Raw genomic sequence first — 18882 nt, forward strand, 5'->3', positions numbered from 1 at the left:
TGGAATGATGTTCTCCACAGTTATAGATGTTTGATGTTCTCCACAGTTATAGATGTTTGATGGAATGATGTTCTCCACAGTTATAGATGTTTGATGTTCTCCACAGTTATAGATGTTTGATGGAATGATGTTCTCCACAGTTATAGATGTTTGATGGAATGATGTTCTCCACAGTTATAGATGTTTGATGGAATGATGTTCTCCACAGTTATAGATGTTTGATGTTCTCCACAGTTATAGATGTTTGATGGAATGATGTTCTCCACAGTTATAGATGTTTGATGTTCTCCACAGTTATAGATGTTTGATGGAATGATGTTCTCCACAGTTATAGATGTTTGATGTTCTCCACAGTTATAGATGTTTGATGTTCTCCACAGTTATAGATGTTTGATGGAATGATGTTCTCCACAGTTATAGATGTTTGATGTTCTCCACAGTTATAGATGTTTGATGGAATGATGTTCTCCACAGTTATAGATGTTTGATGTTCTCCACAGTTATAGATGTTTGATGGAATGATGTTCTCCACAGTTACAGATGTTTGATGTTCTCCACAGTTATAGATGTTTGATGGAATGATGTTCTCCACAGTTATAGATGTTTGATGTTCTCCACAGTTATAGATGTTTGATGGAATGATGTTCTCCACAGTTATAGATGTTAGATGGAATGATATTCTCCACAGTTATAGATGTTTGATGTTCTCCACAGTTATAGATGTTTGATGGAATGATGTTCTCCACAGTTATAGATGTTTGATGGAATGATGTTCTCCACAGTTATATATGTTTGATGGAATGATGTTCTCCACAGTTATAGATGTTAGATGGAATGATGTTCTCCACAGTTATAGATGTTTGATGGAATGATGTTCTCCACAGTTATAGATGTTTGATGTTCTCCACAGTTATAGATGTTTGATGGAATGATGTTCTCCACAGTTATAGATGTTTGATGTTCTCCACAGTTATAGATGTTTGATGTTCTCCACAGTTATAGATGTTTGATGGAATGATGTTCTCCACAGTTATAGATGTTTGATGTTCTCCACAGTTATAGATGTTTGATGGAATGATGTTCTCCACAGTTATAGATGTTTGATGTTCTCCACAGTTATAGATGTTTGATGGAATGATGTTCTCCACAGTTATAGATGTTTGATGGAATGATGTTCTCCACAGTTATAGATGTTTAATGGAATGATGTTCTCCACAGTTATAGATGTTAGATGGAATGATGTTCTCCACAGTTATAGATGTTTGATGGAATGATGTTCTCCACAGTTATAGATGTTTGATGTTCTCCACAGTTATAGATGTTTGATGTTCTCCACAGTTATAGATGTTTGATGGAATGATGTTCTCCACAGTTATAGATGTTTGATGGAATGATGTTCTCCACAGTTATAGATGTTTGATGTTCTCCACAGTTATAGATGTTTGATGTTCTCCACAGTTATAGATGTTTGATGGAATGATGTTCTCCACAGTTATAAATGTTTGATGAAATGATGTTCTCCACAGTTATAGATGTTTGATGGAATGATGTTCTCCACAGTTATAAATGTTTGATGAAATGATGTTCTCCACAGTTATAGATGTTTGATGGAATGATGTTCTCCACAGTTATAGATGTTTGATGTTCTCCACAGTTATAGATGTTTGATGGAATGATGTTCTCCACAGTTATAGATGTTTGATGTTCTCCACAGTTATAGATGTTTGATGGAATGATGTTCTCCACAGTTACAGATGTTTGATGTTCTCCACAGTTATAGATGTTTGATGGAATGATGTTCTCCACAGTTATAGATGTTTGATGTTCTCCACAGTTACAGATGTTTGATGTTCTCCACAGTTATAGATGTTTGATGGAATGATATTCTCCACAGTTATAGATGTTTGATGTTCTCCACAGTTATAGATGTTTGATGTTCTCCACAGTTATAGATGTTTGATGTTCTCCACAGTTATAGATGTTTGATGTTCTCCACAGTTATAGATGTTTGATGGAATGATGTTCTCCACAGTTATAGATGTTTGATGGAATGATGTTCTCCACAGTTATAGATGTTAGATGGAATGATGTTCTCCACAGTTATAGATGTTTGATGGAATGATGTTCTCCACAGTTATTGATGTTAGATGGAATGATGTTCTACACAGTTATTGATGTTAGATGGAATGATGTTCTCCACAGTTATAGATGTTAGATGGAATGATGTTCTCCACAGTTATAGATGTTTGATGGAATGATGTTCTCCACAGTTATAGATGTTTGATGGATTGATGTTCTCCACAGTTATAGATGTTAGATGGAATGATGTTCTCCACAGTTATAGATGTTAGATGGAATGATGTTCTCCACAGTTATAGATGTTAGATGGAATGATGTTCTCCACAGTTATAGATGTTAGATGGAATGATGTTCTCCACAGTTATAGATGTTTGATGGAATGATGTTCTCCACAGTTATAGATGTTAGATGGAATGATGTTCTCCGCAGTTATAGATGTTTGATGGAATGATGTTCTCCACAGTTATAGATGTTTGATGTTCTCCACAGTTATAGATGTTTGATGTTCTCCACAGTTATAGATGTTTGATGTTCTCCACAGTTATAGATGTTTGATGTTTCCACAGTTATAGATGTTTGATGTCCTCACCATCCTCCTCTCCTCCTCTCCTCTCCTCTCCTTTCCCACCATCCTCCTCCTCTCCTCCCTCAGGGCACAACAGACCAGAATGTCTCTTTTCCTCTGTTATTCTAGCTTTTCCTCAGAATAAACCGGGATTTCCGGGGAAAAGCAGGACTTTTGTGATTTCTTGAGGGAGGGAGAGAGGAAGAGGAGGGAGAGAGGAAGAGTTATTAGTTTTCACCCAACTATAAAGATAGCAGTAGAGATGGCCTCTCGCTCTCTCTCTCGCACGTACGCACGCACACACACACAGGCCATATCTGCTGCTGTGGAAAACCTAGCCTTATAAACTCTGAGTGTGTGTGGTAGAGTACACATGTTTAACTCCTCACTGTACTGCTTTACAGAAACTCTCTTGATGCAGTCGAGACATCGGTACAAATTTAAACTAGTTTCATTTAAAATACTAGGTGCACTTGATTTAGTGTCCCTGGCATGATGTACCATACTGTGGTGGTTGGGTATGAGTCAGAGATACAGAAAGACATGACAGAGCAATTGGGTCACAATCAGGGTTACCTAGGAGACGGGACAGAAAGACACGACAGAGCAATTAGGTCACAATCAGGGTTACCTAGGAGACGGAACAGACGTGTTGGCGTGACGACCTGATCTGGACTAACACAAACAGAGAGGGAGGGGGAGAAGAGAGAAACGAAGGGGTAATGAGGGAGAAATACATGACAGAGAAAGAGAGAGACAAATAGTGATGAAAGAATGAGAGAAGAATATGTCGATTAAACAAAAAAACAAATGTAATCTGAGTCAGGCAGGAATGTCACTGAATGCATGCCAAATGGCATTCTAATCCCTATGTAGTGCACTACATTTGACCACTACCTAGGGTACTACAGTAATGCCCATTCCTCTGTCTGCTATATCTACAGTAATGTCCATTCCTCTGTCTGCTATAACTACAGTAATGTCCATTCCTCTCTCTGTCTGCTATAACTACAGTAATGTCCATTCCTCTGTCTGCTATAACTACAGTAATGTCCATTCCTCTCTCTGTCTGCTATAACTACAGTAATGTCCATTCCTCTGTCTGCTATAACTACAGTAATGTCCATTCCTCTGTCTGCTATATCTACAGTAATGTCCATTCCTCTGTCTGCTATATCTACAGTAATGTACATTCCTCTGTCTGCTATAACTACAGTAATGTCCATTCCTCTGTCTGCTATATCTACAGTAATGTCCATTCCTCTCTCTGCTATAACTACAGTAATGTCCATTCCTCTCTCTGCTATAACTACAGTAATGTCCATTCCTCTCTCTGCTATATCTACAGTAATGTCCATTCCTCTTTCTGTCTGCTATAACTACAGTAATGTCCATTCCTCTGTCTGCTATAACTACAGTAATGTCCATTCCTCTGTCTGCTATAACTACAGTAATGTCCATTCCTCTGTCTGCTATAACGACAGTAATGTCCATTCCTCTCTCTGTCTGCTATAACTACAGTAATGTCCATTCCTCTCTCTGTCTGCTATAACTACAGTAATGTCCATTCCTCTGTCTGCTATAACTACAGTAATGTCCATTCCTTTGTCTGCTATAACTACAGTAATGTCCATTCCTCACTCTGTCTGCTATAACTACAGTAATGTCCATTCCTCTGTCTGCTATAACTACAGTAATGTCCATTCCTCTGTCTGCTATATCTACAGTAATGTCTGCACTGTGTGTGTGTGTGTGTGTGTGTGTGTGTGTGTGTGTGTGTGTGTGCCCTGTGTGTGTGTGTGTGTGCCCTGTGTGTGTGTGTGCCCTGTGTGTGTGTGTGTGTGTGTGTGTGTGTGTGTGTGTGTGTGTGTGTGTGTGCCCTGTGTGTGTGTGTGTGTGTGTGTGTGTGTGTGTGTGTGTGTGTGTGTGCCCTGTGTGTGTGTGTGTGTGTGTGTGTTTGTGTGCCCTGTGTGTGTGTGTGTGCCCTGTGTGTGTGTGTGTTTGTGTGCCCTGTGTGTGTGTGTGTGCCCTGTGTGTGTGTGTGTTTGTGTGCCCTGTGTGTGTGTGTGTGTGTGTGTGTGTGTGTGTGTGTGTGTGTGTGTGTGTGTGTGTGTGTGTGTGTGTGTGTGTGTGTGTGTGTGTGTGTGTGTGTGTGTGTTTGCCCTGTGTTGTTAGAACTGCAGAGGGAAATGCCTATGAGGGATTCCTGAAACTTCTCAACAGAATACCTTGTACTGAGACAAGCGGACGGGCAGGCGGACAAGAGGCAGACCGGCTGTGTTACATCACATATTATATATAATCCATATGAAGCCTGGTGCCACCACATATATACTTTATACTGTGTCCCAAACAACACCCTTCATATAGTGCCCTATGGCCCCTTTGTCAACAGTAGTGCACTATATAGGGCAGGGTCCCAGCCCCCCCCCCCCCCCCCCCCCTCAACCACCCATGGGTGCACGTTTTGTTTTTACCACCCCCTCCTTAAGCACTACACAGCTGATTCAAAAAATCAACGCTTAATGATGATTGGTTGGTTATTTAAATCAGCTGTGTATTGTCAACGGGCAAAAAAACAACACTGGCACCGAGGGGGGGGGGGGGGGGGGGGGGGCTGATATAGAGACTCAGCCACTGAATCACCAGGAAACGAGTCCTCACTGTGTAGTAAAACCTCTCAGAAGTGTCATTTGTACGCTGCTACCAGTAAAATAAAGTTAACTAGTTTCATTTTGAATGTTCTTTTTTATCTTGGTGTGCTGAGGTAGGAAGAAGGGATCCGGGGGAGGGGGAAAGGGGGGGGGGGGGGTTGTTTACTTTTGGCATCATGTGAGTGGGGAGAGGAGGGGGAGAGAGAGGAGGGGGGAAAAGGGCTGACCGATCAACGTTTGGGAGGAGGGGCTTTGGTGGATTTTGTGTTATCGTGACTGTGAGAGAGGGAGGGATGAAAGAGAGAGAAGAGGAAGAGAAAGAGAGCGAAGGAGGAGGAGGAAGAGAGAGAAGGAGAGAAAGAGATTCAACAAGAGGAGAAAGCTCAGACAGTACCACATAGCTGAGAGGAACTCTACACCAGAACACTACTCTTCTTCTCTACAAATCCAGATAAAGCCTAGTGTTCGCTCTTCAAACAGATTATAATATGGAGACATAAGGGACATCTTTAAAGGACTGCTCTAACTGAGTTTGAGAGACCAGACACCGAAACAAACTGTCTAAATGTATGACGTTATTCACCAACGAACTAGTCATACATCTGTCATGTAAGTAGTTGGTATGACATCGGTGTCAAACCCTTCAGGGTCAGCAGAGACACAGCCCTCGTCCAGGATCAGCAGAGAGACAGCCCTCGTCCGGGACCAGCAGAGAGACAGCCCTCGTCCGGGACCAGCAGAGAGACAGCCCTCGTCCAGGATCAGCAGAGAGACAGCCCTCGTCCAGGATCAGCAGAGAGACAGCCCTCGTCCGGGATCAGCAGAGACACAGCCCTCGTCCAGGACCAGTAGAGAGACAGCCCTCGTCCAGGACCAGCAGAGAGACAGCCCTCGTCCAGGACCAGCAGAGAGACAGCCCTCGTCCGGGATCAGCAGAGACACAGCCCTCGTCCAGGACCAGTAGAGAGACAGCCCTCGTCCAGGACCAGCAGAGAGACAGCCCTCGTCCAGGATCAGCAGAGAGACAGCCCTCGTCCAGGACCAGCAGAGAGACAGCCCTCGTCCAGGACCAGCAGAGAGACAGCCCTCGTCCAGGACCAGCAGAGAGACAGCCCTCGTCCAGGACCAGTAGAGAGACAGCCCTCGTCCGGGATCAGCAGAGAGACAGGAATTGATTTTGACACCCCTGCGTTATGGCATTGCATACTGTATGACCACAGTACAAACTGTAATATATGTAGGTAGGTCATAAGAGCTACATTAATATACATACGTAGGTTATAGGAGGTTGTAAGATGTGCTGCTATATTTATTAATGTCACTATATGGTACATAATTATACAGTAGGAAACACAGTACTGGAGAGAGACTGCAGGTCAGGGACAGAGAGAGAGAGAGACAGGGAATCCTCCCAGATTGCAGGTCAGGGACAGAGAGAGAGAGAGACAGGGAATCCTCCCAGACTGCAGGTCAGGGACAGAGGGGCAGAGAGAGAGAGACAGGGAATCCTCCCAGATTGCAGGTCAGGGACAGAGGGGCAGAGAGAGAGAGACAGGGAATCCTCCCAGACTGCAGGTCAGGGACAGAGGGGAAGAAAGAGAGAGACAGGGAATCCTCCCAGATTGCAGGTCAGGGACAGAGGGGAAGAGAGAGAGAGACAGGGAATCCTCCCAGATTGCAGGTCAGGGACAGAGGGGCAGAGAGAGAGAGACAGGGAATCCTCCCAGACTGCAGGTCAGGGACAGAGGGGAAGAGAGAAGGAGAGAAAGAGGGGGGGGTGGGAGCAGGAGAGAGACAGGAGGGAGAGAGAGACAAGAGAAAGAGTCAGGGAGAGAGAGAAAGGAGAGAGAGAGACAGGAGGGAGAGAGAGAAAGGAGAGAGAGAGAGGAGGGAGAGAGGCAGGAGAGAGAGAGAGACAGGAGGGAGAGAGAGAAAGGAGAGAGAGAGACAGGAGAGAGAGAGAAAGGAGAGAGAGGCAGGAGGGAGAGAGACAGGAGGGAGAGGGGTGGGGGGGGGGAGTTATTTCATTGTTTATGTGTCAGTAATTGAAACAGGATACCAGTGTTAGAGGCACTACAGATGAATCTTAATGACTCTGTTAGGACAGTAGGGGGTTGGACAGTTCGTTTACAGAAATATAAAGTACAAGAAAACCAAGTTCAGAAATAAAGATTTGTGCCCCTCCACAAATCCTGTCCTTTGTCATATTAGTAATCTTTCCTCTCCATTTTCCCCTTTTCCCCAGAGGACCTGTGGAACCTTCCTAGTGGAATCCTGAATCACTGTGGAACCTTCCTAGTGGAATCCTGAATCACTGTGGAACCTCCCTAGTGGAATCCTGAATCACTGTGGAACCTTCCTAGTGGAATCCTGAATCACTGTGGAACCTCCCTAGTGGAATCCTGAATCACTGTGGAACCTTCCTAGTGCAATCCTGAATCACTGTGGAACCTTCCTAGTGGAATCCTGAATCACTGTGGAACCTTCCTAGTGGAATCCTGTATCACTGTGGAACCTAGAACTATCCTGCCCGGAATCCTCCATCTCTACCCTGAACAGTTGAATACGTTCTAGAACAGGTTCTAGAGTCAGAATGGGTTCTACTGTTCCTGTTTCGTCCGTGTTGTTCGTACTGCTGCTGTTCCACACCTTCACAGTGGGACAGTGTCAGAGCCACGGCAGCGTGACAGGAAGTCTCCCTGTCTCCGACCTCTATCCAGCCTTCCACAGTACAGACACCCCCCTGGGTCTGCTACTGGACCCCCAAGAGCCCTCCTCATCCCTGGGACTGATACAAGACACCACATCCCTGGACCTCCGTACCCCCATCTCATCCACACCCTCGCCTGACTCTGACCGTGGACACCAACATCTCAAACACGGACGCCATCACTCGTCCTCCAACACGTCGTCCTGGGGAATACGTGTCCAGCCTGTAGTACCTCCTGTCTGCCACCAGGTGACCTTCATAAAGACAGCTTTTAAATACATAAACACAGTGATTAGCTGTGTGATATTCATGGTAGGCATGGTGGGAAACGCCACTCTACTGAGGATTATCTACCTGAATAAGACGATGAGAAACGGACCCAACGCCCTGATCGCCAGCCTGGCTCTGGGGGACCTGATCTATATCACTATAGATATACCCATCAACGTTTATAAGGTAAACAAAAATTACAGATGTCGTATCTTAATTTGATGATCTTGATTTTTTTCCTGCACAGCAAAAAATGCCAACTTTTAGTGTATTCAAGGTTTTTTACCCCCCCCCCCACCCAAAAAAGGCTTGTAAAGTTTGTAATTTCCACTTTGACATGTCCGACTTGATTTGTCCTCACAAAATATGTATCAACCCCGACAAACATGTCCATGAATTATACTCAGCGTTTCCTGTTACTGCTATTTTCACTGCTGTGAGAAACTGGCTCAAACTGGCTCAAACTGGCTCAAACTGGCTCAAACTGGCTCAGCAATATCTGACAAACTGAACTCTGGAACCCGAAGCCGGACCCACTGCTTGTTTTCGTTCGTTCTCCTCTAATCAGGGGACCTTGGACCCCAGGTGGGTGCAACGCGTCCCACGTCTGTGTCAAGTCGGCCGGATGTCCTTTGGATGGTTGGATCATTCTTGATACACACAGGGGAAACTGTTGAGAGTGTGAAAAACCCAGCAGCGTTGCAGTTCTTGACACATACCGGTGCGCCTGGCACCTACTACCGTAGGTCTGTCTGTCTGTCTGTCTGTCTGTCTGTCGTTCTGTCGTTCTGTCGTTCTGTCGTTCTGTCGTTCTGTCCGTCCTTCACTTTGTATCAATAGTGCCCTTTGGATGTCTATGTCAGAGTTCCATAGTCATGTCTCCCATCTCTGTCTGGTGTCTCTAGAGACCAGTTCCATAGTCATGTCTCCCAGCTCTGTCTAGTGTCTCTAGAGACCAGTTCCATAGTCATGTCTCCTAGCTCTGTCTGGTGTCTCTAGAGACCAGTTCCATAGTCATGTCTCCCAGCTCTGTCTGGTGTCTCTAGAGACCAGTTCCATAGTCATGTCTCCCAGCTCTGTCTGGTGTCTCTAGAGACCAGTTCCATAGTCATGTCTCCCATCTCTGTCTGGTGTCTCTAGAGACCAGTTCCATAGTCATGTCTCCCAGCTCTGTCTAGTGTCTCTAGAGACCAGTTCCATAGTCATGTCTCCCAGCTCTGTCTGGTGTCTCTCTAGAGACCAGTTCCATAGTCATGTCTCCCAGCTCTGTCTGGTGTCTCTCTAGAGACCAGTTCCATAGTCATGTCTACCAGCTCTGTCTGGTGTCTCTCTAGAGACCAGTTCCATAGTCATGTCTCCCATCTCTGTCTGGTGTCTCTAGAGACCAGTTCCATAGTCATGTCTCCCAGCTCTGTCTGGTGTCTCTCTAGAGACCAGTTCCATAGTCATGTCTCCCAGCTCTGTCTGGTGTCTCTAGAGACCAGTTCCATAGTCATGTCTCCCAGCTCTGTCTGGTGTCTCTCTAGAGACCAGTTCCATAGTCATGTCTCCCAGCTCTGTCTGGTGTCTCTCTAGAGACCAGTTCCATAGTCATGTCTCCTATCTCTGTCTGGTGTCTCTAGAGACCAGTTTCATAGTCATGTCTCCCAGCTCTGTCTGGTGTCTCTAGAGACCAGTTCCATAGTCATGTCTCCCAGCTCTGTCTGGTGTCTCTAGAGACCAGTTCCATAGTCATGTCTCCCAGCTCTGTCTGGTGTCTCTAGAGACCAGTTCCATAGTCATGTCTCCCAGCTCTGTCTGGTGTCTCTAGAGACCAGTTCCATAGTCATGTCTCCCAGCTCTGTCTGGTGTCTCTAGAGACCAGTTCCATAGTCATGTCTCCCAGCTCTGTCTGGTGTCTCTAGAGACCAGTTCCATAGTCATGTCTCCCAGCTCTGTCTGGTGTCTCTCTAGAGACCAGTTTCATAGTCATGTCTCCCAGCTCTGTCTGGTGTCTCTCTAGAGACCAGTTCCATAGTCATGTCTCCCATCTCTGTCTGGTGTCTCTAGAGACCAGTTCCACAGTCATGTCTCCTATCTCTGTCTGGTGTCTCTAGAGACCAGTTCCATAGTCATGTCTCCCAGCTCTGTCTGGTGTCGCTCTAGAGACCAGTTCCATAGTCATGTCTCCCAGCTCTGTCTAGTGTCTCTAGAGACCAGTTCCATAGTCATGTCTCCCAGCTCTGTCTGGTGTCTCTAGAGACCAGTTCCATAGTCATGTCTCCCAGCTCTGTCTGGTGTCTCTAGAGACCAGTTCCATAGTCATGTCTCCCAGCTCTGTCTAGTGTCTCTAGAGACCAGTTCCATAGTCATGTCTCCCAGCTCTGTCTGGTGTCTCTAGAGACCAGTTCCATAGTCATGTCTCCCAGCTCTGTCTGGTGTCTCTAGAGACCAGTTCCATAGTCATGTCTCCCAGCTCTGTCTAGTGTCTCTAGAGACCAGTTCCATAGTCATGTCTCCCAGCTCTGTCTGGTGTCTCTAGAGACCAGTTCCATAGTCATGTCTCCCAGCTCTGTCTGGTGTATCTAGAGACCAGTTCCATAGTCATGTCTCCCAGCTCTGTCTGGTGTCTCTCTAGAGACCAGTTCCATAGTCATGTCTCCCAGCTCTGTCTGGTGTCTCTCTAGAGACCAGTTCCATAGTCATGTCTCCCAGCTCTGTCTGGTGCTGAGTGGTGTTCTGATAATACTGGCCTAAAATAACACGGTGAGACTGACCACACACACGCGTACACATGCCGCACGTACACACACACACGTACACACACACACGTACACACACACACGTACACACACACACGTACACACACACACACACACACACACACACATGAATGCATACACAGCACACACACACACACTCAGCACACACACACACACACACACACACACTCAGCACACACACACAAGCACTGAGCACATACACACACACACACACTCAGCACATACACACACACAGACAGACAGACAGACAGACAGACAGACAGACAGACAGACAGACACACACACACACACACACACAAGCACTCAGCACACACAAGCACTCAGCACACACAAGCACTCAGCACACACACACACACACACACACACACACACACACACAAACACACACACACTTAACATGTTTTGTTTTGTAGCAAACCAGAGGATATTTGTTTAATTCCAAACATTGACGTTTGAAACTGTAGGTCTGTCTAGATCTGTCTAGATCTGTCTAGATCTGTCTATGTCTGTCTAGATCTGTCTAGGTCTGTCTAGGTCTGTCTAGGCCTGTCTAGGCCTGTCTAGGTCTGTCTAGGTCTGTCTAGGCCTGTCTAGGTCTGTCTAGGCCTGTCTAGATCTGTCTAGGTCTGTCTAGATCTGTCTAGGCCTGTCTAGGCCTGTCTAGGTCTGTCTATGCCTGTCTAGGCCTGTCTAGGCCTGTCTAGGTCTGTCTAGGTCTGTCTAGGCCTGTCTAGGCCCGTCTAGGTCTGTCTAGGTCTGTCTAAGTCACTATTCTCTACATAGTCCACTACCAGAGTGTGTTACAAGCAGTGGTTAGGGTTAGGGCACTAAACAGGGAATAGGTGTCTAAGTGGTTAGGATTAGGGCACTAAACAGGGAATAGGTGTCTAAGTGGTTTGGGTTAGGGCACTAAACAGGGAATAGGTGTCTAAGTGGTTAGGGTTAGGGCACTAAACAGGGAATAGGTGTCTAAGTGGTTAGGGTTAGGGCACTAAACAGGGAATAGGTGTCTAAGTGGTTAGGGTTAGGGCACTAAACAGGGAATAGGTGTGTAAGTGGTTAGGGTTAGGGCACTAAACAGGGAATAGGTGTGTAAGTGGTTAGGGTTAGGGCACTAAACAGGGAATAGGTGTGTAAGTGGTTAGGGTTAGGGCACTAAACAGGGAATAGGTGTCTAAGTGGTTAGGGTTAGGGCACTAAACAGGGAATAGGTGTCTAAGTGGTTAGGGTTAGGGCACTAAACAGGGAATAGGTGTCTAAGTGGTTAGGGTTAGGGCACTAAACAGGGAATAGGTGTCTAAGTGGTTAGGGTTAGGGCACTAAACAGGGAATAGGTGTCTAAGTGGTTAGGGTTAGGGCACTAAACAGGGAATAGGTGTCTAAGTGGTTAGGGTTAGGGCACTAAACAGGGAATAGGTGTCTAAGTGGTTAGGGTTAGGGCACTAAACAGGGAATAGGTGTCTAAGTGGTTAGGGTTAGGGCACTAAACAGGGAATAGGTGTCTAAGTGGTTAGGGTTAGGGCACTAAACAGGGAATAGGTGTCTAAGTGGTTAGGGTTAGGGCACTAAACAGGGAATAGGTGTCTAAGTGGTTAGGGTTAGGGCACTAAACAGGGAATAGGTGTCTAAGTGGTTAGGGTTAGGGCACTAAACAGGGAATAGGTGTCTAAGTGGTTAGGGTTAGGGCACTAAACAGGGAATAGGTGTCTAAGTGGTTAGGGTTAGGGCACTAAACAGGGAATAGGTGTCTAAGTGGTTAGGGTTAGGGCACTAAACAGGGAATAGGTGTCTAAGTGGTTAGGGTTAGGGCACTAAACAGGGAATAGGTGTCTAAGTGGTTAGGGTTAGGGCACTAAACAGGGAATAGGTGTCTAAGTGGTTAGGGTTAGGGCACTAAACAGGGAATAGGTGTCTAAGTGGTTAGGGTTAGGGCACTAAACAGGGAATAGGTGTCTAAGTGGTTAGGGTTAGGGCACTAAACAGGGAATAGGTGTCTAAGTGGTTAGGGTTAGGGCACTAAACAGGGAATAGGTGTCTAAGTGGTTAGGGTTAGGGCACTAAACAGGGAATAGGTGTCTAAGTGGTTAGGGTTAGGGCACTAAACAGGGAATAGGTGTCTAAGTGGTTAGGGTTAGGGCACTAAACAGGGAATAGGTGTCTAAGTGGTTAGGGTTAGGGCACTAAACAGGGAATAGGTGTCTAAGTGGTTAGGGTTAGGGCACTAAACAGGGAATAGGTGTCTAAGTGGTTAGGGTTAGGGCACTAAACAGGGAATAGGTGTCTAAGTGGTTAGGGTTAGGGCACTAAACAGGGAATAGGTGTCTAAGTGGTTAGGGTTAGGGCACTAAACAGGGAATAGGTGTCTAAGTGGTTAGGGTTAGGGCACTAAACAGGGAATAGGTGTCTAAGTGGTTAGGGTTAGGGCACTAAACAGGGAATAGGTGTCTAAGTGGTTAGGGTTAGGGCACTAAACAGGGAATAGGTGTCTAAGTGGTTAGGGTTAGGGCACTAAACAGGGAATAGGTGTCTAAGTGGTTAGGGTTAGGGCACTAAACAGGGAATAGGTGTCTAAGTGGTTAGGGTTAGGGCACTAAACAGGGAATAGGTGTCTAAGTGGTTTGGGTTAGGGCACTAAACAGGGAATAGGTGTCTAAGTGGTTTGGGTTAGGGCACTAAACAGGGAATAGGTGTCTAAGTGGTTTGGGTTAGGGCACTAAACAGGGAATAGGTGTCTAAGTGGTTAGGGTTAGGGCACTAAACAGGGAATAGGTGTCTAAGTGGTTTGGGTTAGGGCACTAAACAGGGAATAGGTGTCTAAGTGGTTAGGGTTAGGGCACTAAACAGGGAATAGGTGTCTAAGTGGTTTGGGTTAGGGCACTAAACAGGGAATAGGTGTCTAAGTGGTTAGGGTTAGGGCACTAAACAGGGAATAGGTGTCTAAGTGGTTAGGGTTAGGGCACTAAACAGGGAATAGGTGTCTAAGTGGTTAGGGTTAGGGCACTAAACAGGGAATAGGTGTCTAAGTGGTTAGGGTTAGGGCACTAAACAGGGAATAGGTGTCTAAGTGGTTAGGGTTAGGGCACTAAACAGGGAATAGGTGTCTAAGTGGTTAGGGTTAGGGCACTAAACAGGGAATAGGTGTCTAAGTGGTTAGGGTTAGGGCACTAAACAGGGAATAGGTGTCTAAGTGGTTAGGGTTAGGGCACTAAACAGGGAATAGGTGTCTAAGTGGTTAGGGTTAGGGCACTAAACAGGGAATAGGTGTCTAAGTGGTTAGGGTTAGGGCACTAAACAGGGAATAGGTGTCTAAGTGGTTAGGGTTAGGGCACTAAACAGGGAATAGGTGTCTAAGTGGTTTGGGTTAGGGCACTAAACAGGGAATAGGTGTCTAAGTGGTTTGGGTTAGGGCACTAAACAGGGAATAGGTGTCTAAGTGGTTAGGGTTAGGGCACTAAACAGGGAATAGGTGTCTAAGTGGTTTGGGTTAGGGCACTAAACAGGGAATAGGTGTCTAAGTGGTTAGGGTTAGGGCACTAAACAGGGAATAGGTGTCTAAGTGGTTTGGGTTAGGGCACTAAACAGGGAATAGGTGTCTAAGTGGTTAGGGTTAGGGCACTAAACAGGGAATAGGTGTCTAAGTGGTTAGGGTTAGGGCACTAAACAGGGAATAGGTGTCTAAGTGGTTAGGGTTAGGGCACTAAACAGGGAATAGGTGTCTAAGTGGTTAGGGTTAGGGCACTAAACAGGGAATAGGTGTCTAAGTGGTTAGGGTTAGGGCACTAAACAGGGAATAGGTGTCTAAGTGGTTAGGGTTAGGGCACTAAACAGGGAATAGGTGTCTAAGTGGTTAGGGTTAGGGCACTAAACAGGGAATAGGTGTCTAAGTGGTTAGGGTTAGGGCACTAAACAGGGAATAGGTGTCTAAGTGGTTAGGGTTAGGGCACTAAACAGGGAATAGGTGTCTAAGTGGTTAGGGTTAGGGCACTAAACAGGGAATAGGTGTCTAAGTGGTTAGGGTTAGGGCACTAAACAGGGAATAGGTGTCTAAGTGGTTAGGGTTAGGGCACTAAACAGGGAATAGGTGTCTAAGTGGTTAGGGTTAGGGCACTAAACAGGGAATAGGTGTCTAAGTGGTTAGGGTTAGGGCACTAAACAGGGAATAGGTGTCTAAGTGGTTAGGGTTAGGGCACTAAACAGGGAATAGGTGTCTAAGTGGTTAGGGTTAGGGCACTAAACAGGGAATAGGTGTCTAAGTGGTTAGGGTTAGGGCACTAAACAGGGAATAGGTGTCTAAGTGGTTAGGGTTAGGGCACTAAACAGGGAATAGGTGTCTAAGTGGTTAGGGTTAGGGCACTAAACAGGGAATAGGTGTCTAAGTGGTTAGGGTTAGGGCACTAAACAGGGAATAGGTGTCTAAGTGGTTAGGGTTAGGGCACTAAACAGGGAATAGGTGTCTAAGTGGTTAGGGTTAGGGCACTAAACAGGGAATAGGTGTCTAAGTGGTTAGGGTTAGGGCACTAAACAGGGAATAGGTGTCTAAGTGGTTAGGGTTAGGGCACTAAACAGGGAATAGGTGTCTAAGTGGTTAGGGTTAGGGCACTAAACAGGGAATAGGTGTCTAAGTGGTTTGGGTTAGGGCACTAAACAGGGAATAGGTGTCTAAGTGGTTAGGGTTAGGGCACTAAACAGGGAATAGGTGTCTAAGTGGTTAGGGTTAGGGCACTAAACAGGGAATAGGTGTCTAAGTGGTTAGGGTTAGGGCACTAAACAGGGAATAGGTGTCTAAGTGGTTAGGGTTAGGGCACTAAACAGGGAATAGGTGTCTAAGTGGTTAGGGTTAGGGCACTAAACAGGGAATAGGTGTCTAAGTGGTTAGGGTTAGGGCACTAAACAGGGAATAGGTGTCTAAGTGGTTAGGGTTAGGGCACTAAACAGGGAATAGGTGTCTAAGTGGTTAGGGTTAGGGCACTAAACAGGGAATAGGTGTCTAAGTGGTTAGGGTTAGGGCACTAAACAGGGAATAGGTGTCTAAGTGGTTAGGGTTAGGGCACTAAACAGGGAATAGGTGTCTAAGTGGTTAGGGTTAGGGCACTAAACAGGGAATAGGTGTCTAAGTGGTTAGGGTTAGGGCACTAAACAGGGAATAGGTGTCTAAGTGGTTAGGGTTAGGGCACTAAACAGGGAATAGGTGTCTAAGTGGTTAGGGTTAGGGCACTAAACAGGGAATAGGTGTCTAAGTGGTTAGGGTTAGGGCACTAAACAGGGAATAGGTGTCTAAGTGGTTTGGGTTAGGGCACTAAACAGGGAATAGGTGTCTAAGTGGTTAGGGTTAGGGCACTAAACAGGGAATAGGTGTCTAAGTGGTTAGGGTTAGGGCACTAAACAGGGAATAGGTGTCTAAGTGGTTTGGGTTAGGGCACTAAACAGGGAATAGGTGTCTAAGTGGTTTGGGTTAGGGCACTAAACAGGGAATAGGTGTCTAAGTGGTTAGGGTTAGGGCACTAAACAGGGAATAGGTGTCTAAGTGGTTAGGGTTAGGGCACTAAACAGGGAATAGGTGTCTAAGTGGTTAGGGTTAGGGCACTAAACAGGGAATAGGTGTCTAAGTGGTTAGGGTTAGGGCACTAAACAGGGAATAGGTGTCTAAGTGGTTAGGGTTAGGGCACTAAACAGGGAATAGGTGTCTAAGTGGTTAGGGTTAGGGCACTAAACAGGGAATAGGTGTCTAAGTGGTTAGGGTTAGGGCACTAAACAGGGAATAGGTGTCTAAGTGGTTTGGGTTAGGGCACTAAACAGGGAATAGGTGTCTAAGTGGTTAGGGTTAGGGCACTAAACAGGGAATAGGTGTCTAAGTGGTTAGGGTTAGGGCACTAAACAGGGAATAGGTGTCTAAGTGGTTTGGGTTAGGGCACTAAACAGGGAATAGGTGTCTAAGTGGTTTGGGTTAGGGCACTAAACAGGGAATAGGTGTCTAAGTGGTTAGGGTTAGGGCACTAAACAGGGAATAGGTGTCTAAGTGGTTAGGGTTAGGGCACTAAACAGGGAATAGGTGTCTAAGTGGTTAGGGTTAGGGCACTAAACAGGGAATAGGTGTCTAAGTGGTTAGGGTTAGGGCACTAAACAGGGAATAGGTGTCTAAGTGGTTAGGGTTAGGGCACTAAACAGGGAATAGGTGTCTAAGTGGTTAGGGTTAGGGCACTAAACAGGGAATAGGTGTCTAAGTGGTTAGGGTTAGGGCACTAAACAGGGAATAGGTGTCTAAGTGGTTAGGGTTAGGGCACTAAACAGGGAATAGGTGTCTAAGTGGTTAGGGTTAGGGCACTAAACAGGGAATAGGTGTCTAAGTGGTTAGGGTTAGGGCACTAAACAGGGAATAGGTGTCTAAGTGGTTAGGGTTAGGGCACTAAACAGGGAATAGGTGTGTAAGTGGTTAGGGTTAGGGCACTAAACAGGGAATAGGTGTCTAAGTGGTTAGGGTTAGGGCACTAAACAGGGAATAGGTGTCTAAGTGGTTAGGGTTAGGGCACTAAACAGGGAATAGGTGTCTAAGTGGTTAGGGTTAGGGCACTAAACAGGGAATAGGTGTCTAAGTGGTTAGGGTTAGGGCACTAAACAGGGAATAGGTGTCTAAGTGGTTAGGGTTAGGGCACTAAACAGGGAATAGGTGTCTAAGTGGTTAGGGTTAGGGCACTAAACAGGGAATAGGTGTCTAAGTGGTTAGGGTTAGGGCACTAAACAGGGAATAGGTGTCTAAGTGGTTAGGGTTAGGGCACTAAACAGGGAATAGGTGTCTAAGTGGTTAGGGTTAGGGCACTAAACAGGGAATAGGTGTCTAAGTGGTTAGGGTTAGGGCACTAAACAGGGAATAGGTGTCTAAGTGGTTAGGGTTAGGGCACTAAACAGGGAATAGGTGTCTAAGTGGTTAGGGTTAGGGCACTAAACAGGGAATAGGTGTCTAAGTGGTTAGGGTTAGGGCACTAAACAGGGAATAGGTGTCTAAGTGGTTAGGGTTAGGGCACTAAACAGGGAATAGGTGTCTAAGTGGTTAGGGTTAGGGCACTAAACAGGGAATAGGTGTCTAAGTGGTTAGGGTTAGGGCACTAAACAGGGAATAGGTGTCTAAGTGGTTAGGGTTAGGGCACTAAACAGGGAATAGGTGTCTAAGTGGTTAGGGTTAGGGCACTAAACAGGGAATAGGTGTCTAAGTGGTTTGGGTTAAGGCACTAAACAGGGAATAGGTGTCTAAGTGGTTAGGGTTAGGGCACTAAACAGGGAATAGGTGTCTAAGTGGTTAGGGTTAGGGCACTAAACAGGGAATAGGTGTCTAAGTGGTTAGGGTTAGGGCACTAAACAGGGAATAGGTGTCTAAGTGGTTAGGGTTAGGGCACTAAACAGGGAATAGGTGTCTAAGTGGTTAGGGTTAGGGCACTAAACAGGGAATAGGTGTCTAAGTGGTTAGGGTTAGGGCACTAAACAGGGAATAGGTGTCTAAGTGGTTAGGGTTAGGGCACTAAACAGGGAATAGGTGTCTAAGTGGTTAGGGTTAGGGCACTAAACAGGGAATAGGTGTCTAAGTGGTTAGGGTTAGGGCACTAAACAGGGAATATTTGCCTCCAGTGTTTAGATATAACTGTTCCCTCCTCTGGGAGAAAAACCTTGGACAGAACTCCCTCCTCTCCTCTCCTCTCCTCTCCTCTCCTCTCCTCTCCTTTCCTCTCCTCTCCTCTCCTCTCCTCTCCTCTCCTCTAATCATACCCTCTCCTCTCCACTCCACTCCTCTTATCTCCTCTAATCCTACCCTACCCTCTCCTCTCCTCTCCTCCTCTCCTCTCCTCCTACCCT

The 18882-nt window shown here is 46.0% G+C and overlaps 1 protein-coding gene across 2 annotated transcripts in view; it reads left to right on the top strand.

Annotated features, from left to right (window-relative positions):
- The first annotated feature begins 5496 nt into the window (after window positions 1–5496).
- Window positions 5497–18882, top strand: part of LOC129835531 (endothelin-1 receptor-like) — a 24644-nt gene continuing 11258 nt past the window's right edge. Inside the window, exons 1-2 of one of the 2 annotated variants that reach the window (XM_055901205.1) lie at window positions 5497–6539; window positions 7544–8464. In XM_055901205.1, the coding sequence (XP_055757180.1) occupies window positions 7892–8464 (573 nt within the window). In that variant the 5' untranslated portion in view covers window positions 5497–6539; window positions 7544–7891. The remainder of the gene's footprint in view (window positions 6540–7543; window positions 8465–18882) is intronic. The other variant, XM_055901206.1, reaches the window with a different exon arrangement.

This window comes from Salvelinus fontinalis, chromosome 36, assembly GCF_029448725.1.
Source record: "Salvelinus fontinalis isolate EN_2023a chromosome 36, ASM2944872v1, whole genome shotgun sequence".
In the NCBI taxonomy this organism is placed as follows: Eukaryota; Metazoa; Chordata; class Actinopteri; order Salmoniformes; family Salmonidae; genus Salvelinus; species Salvelinus fontinalis.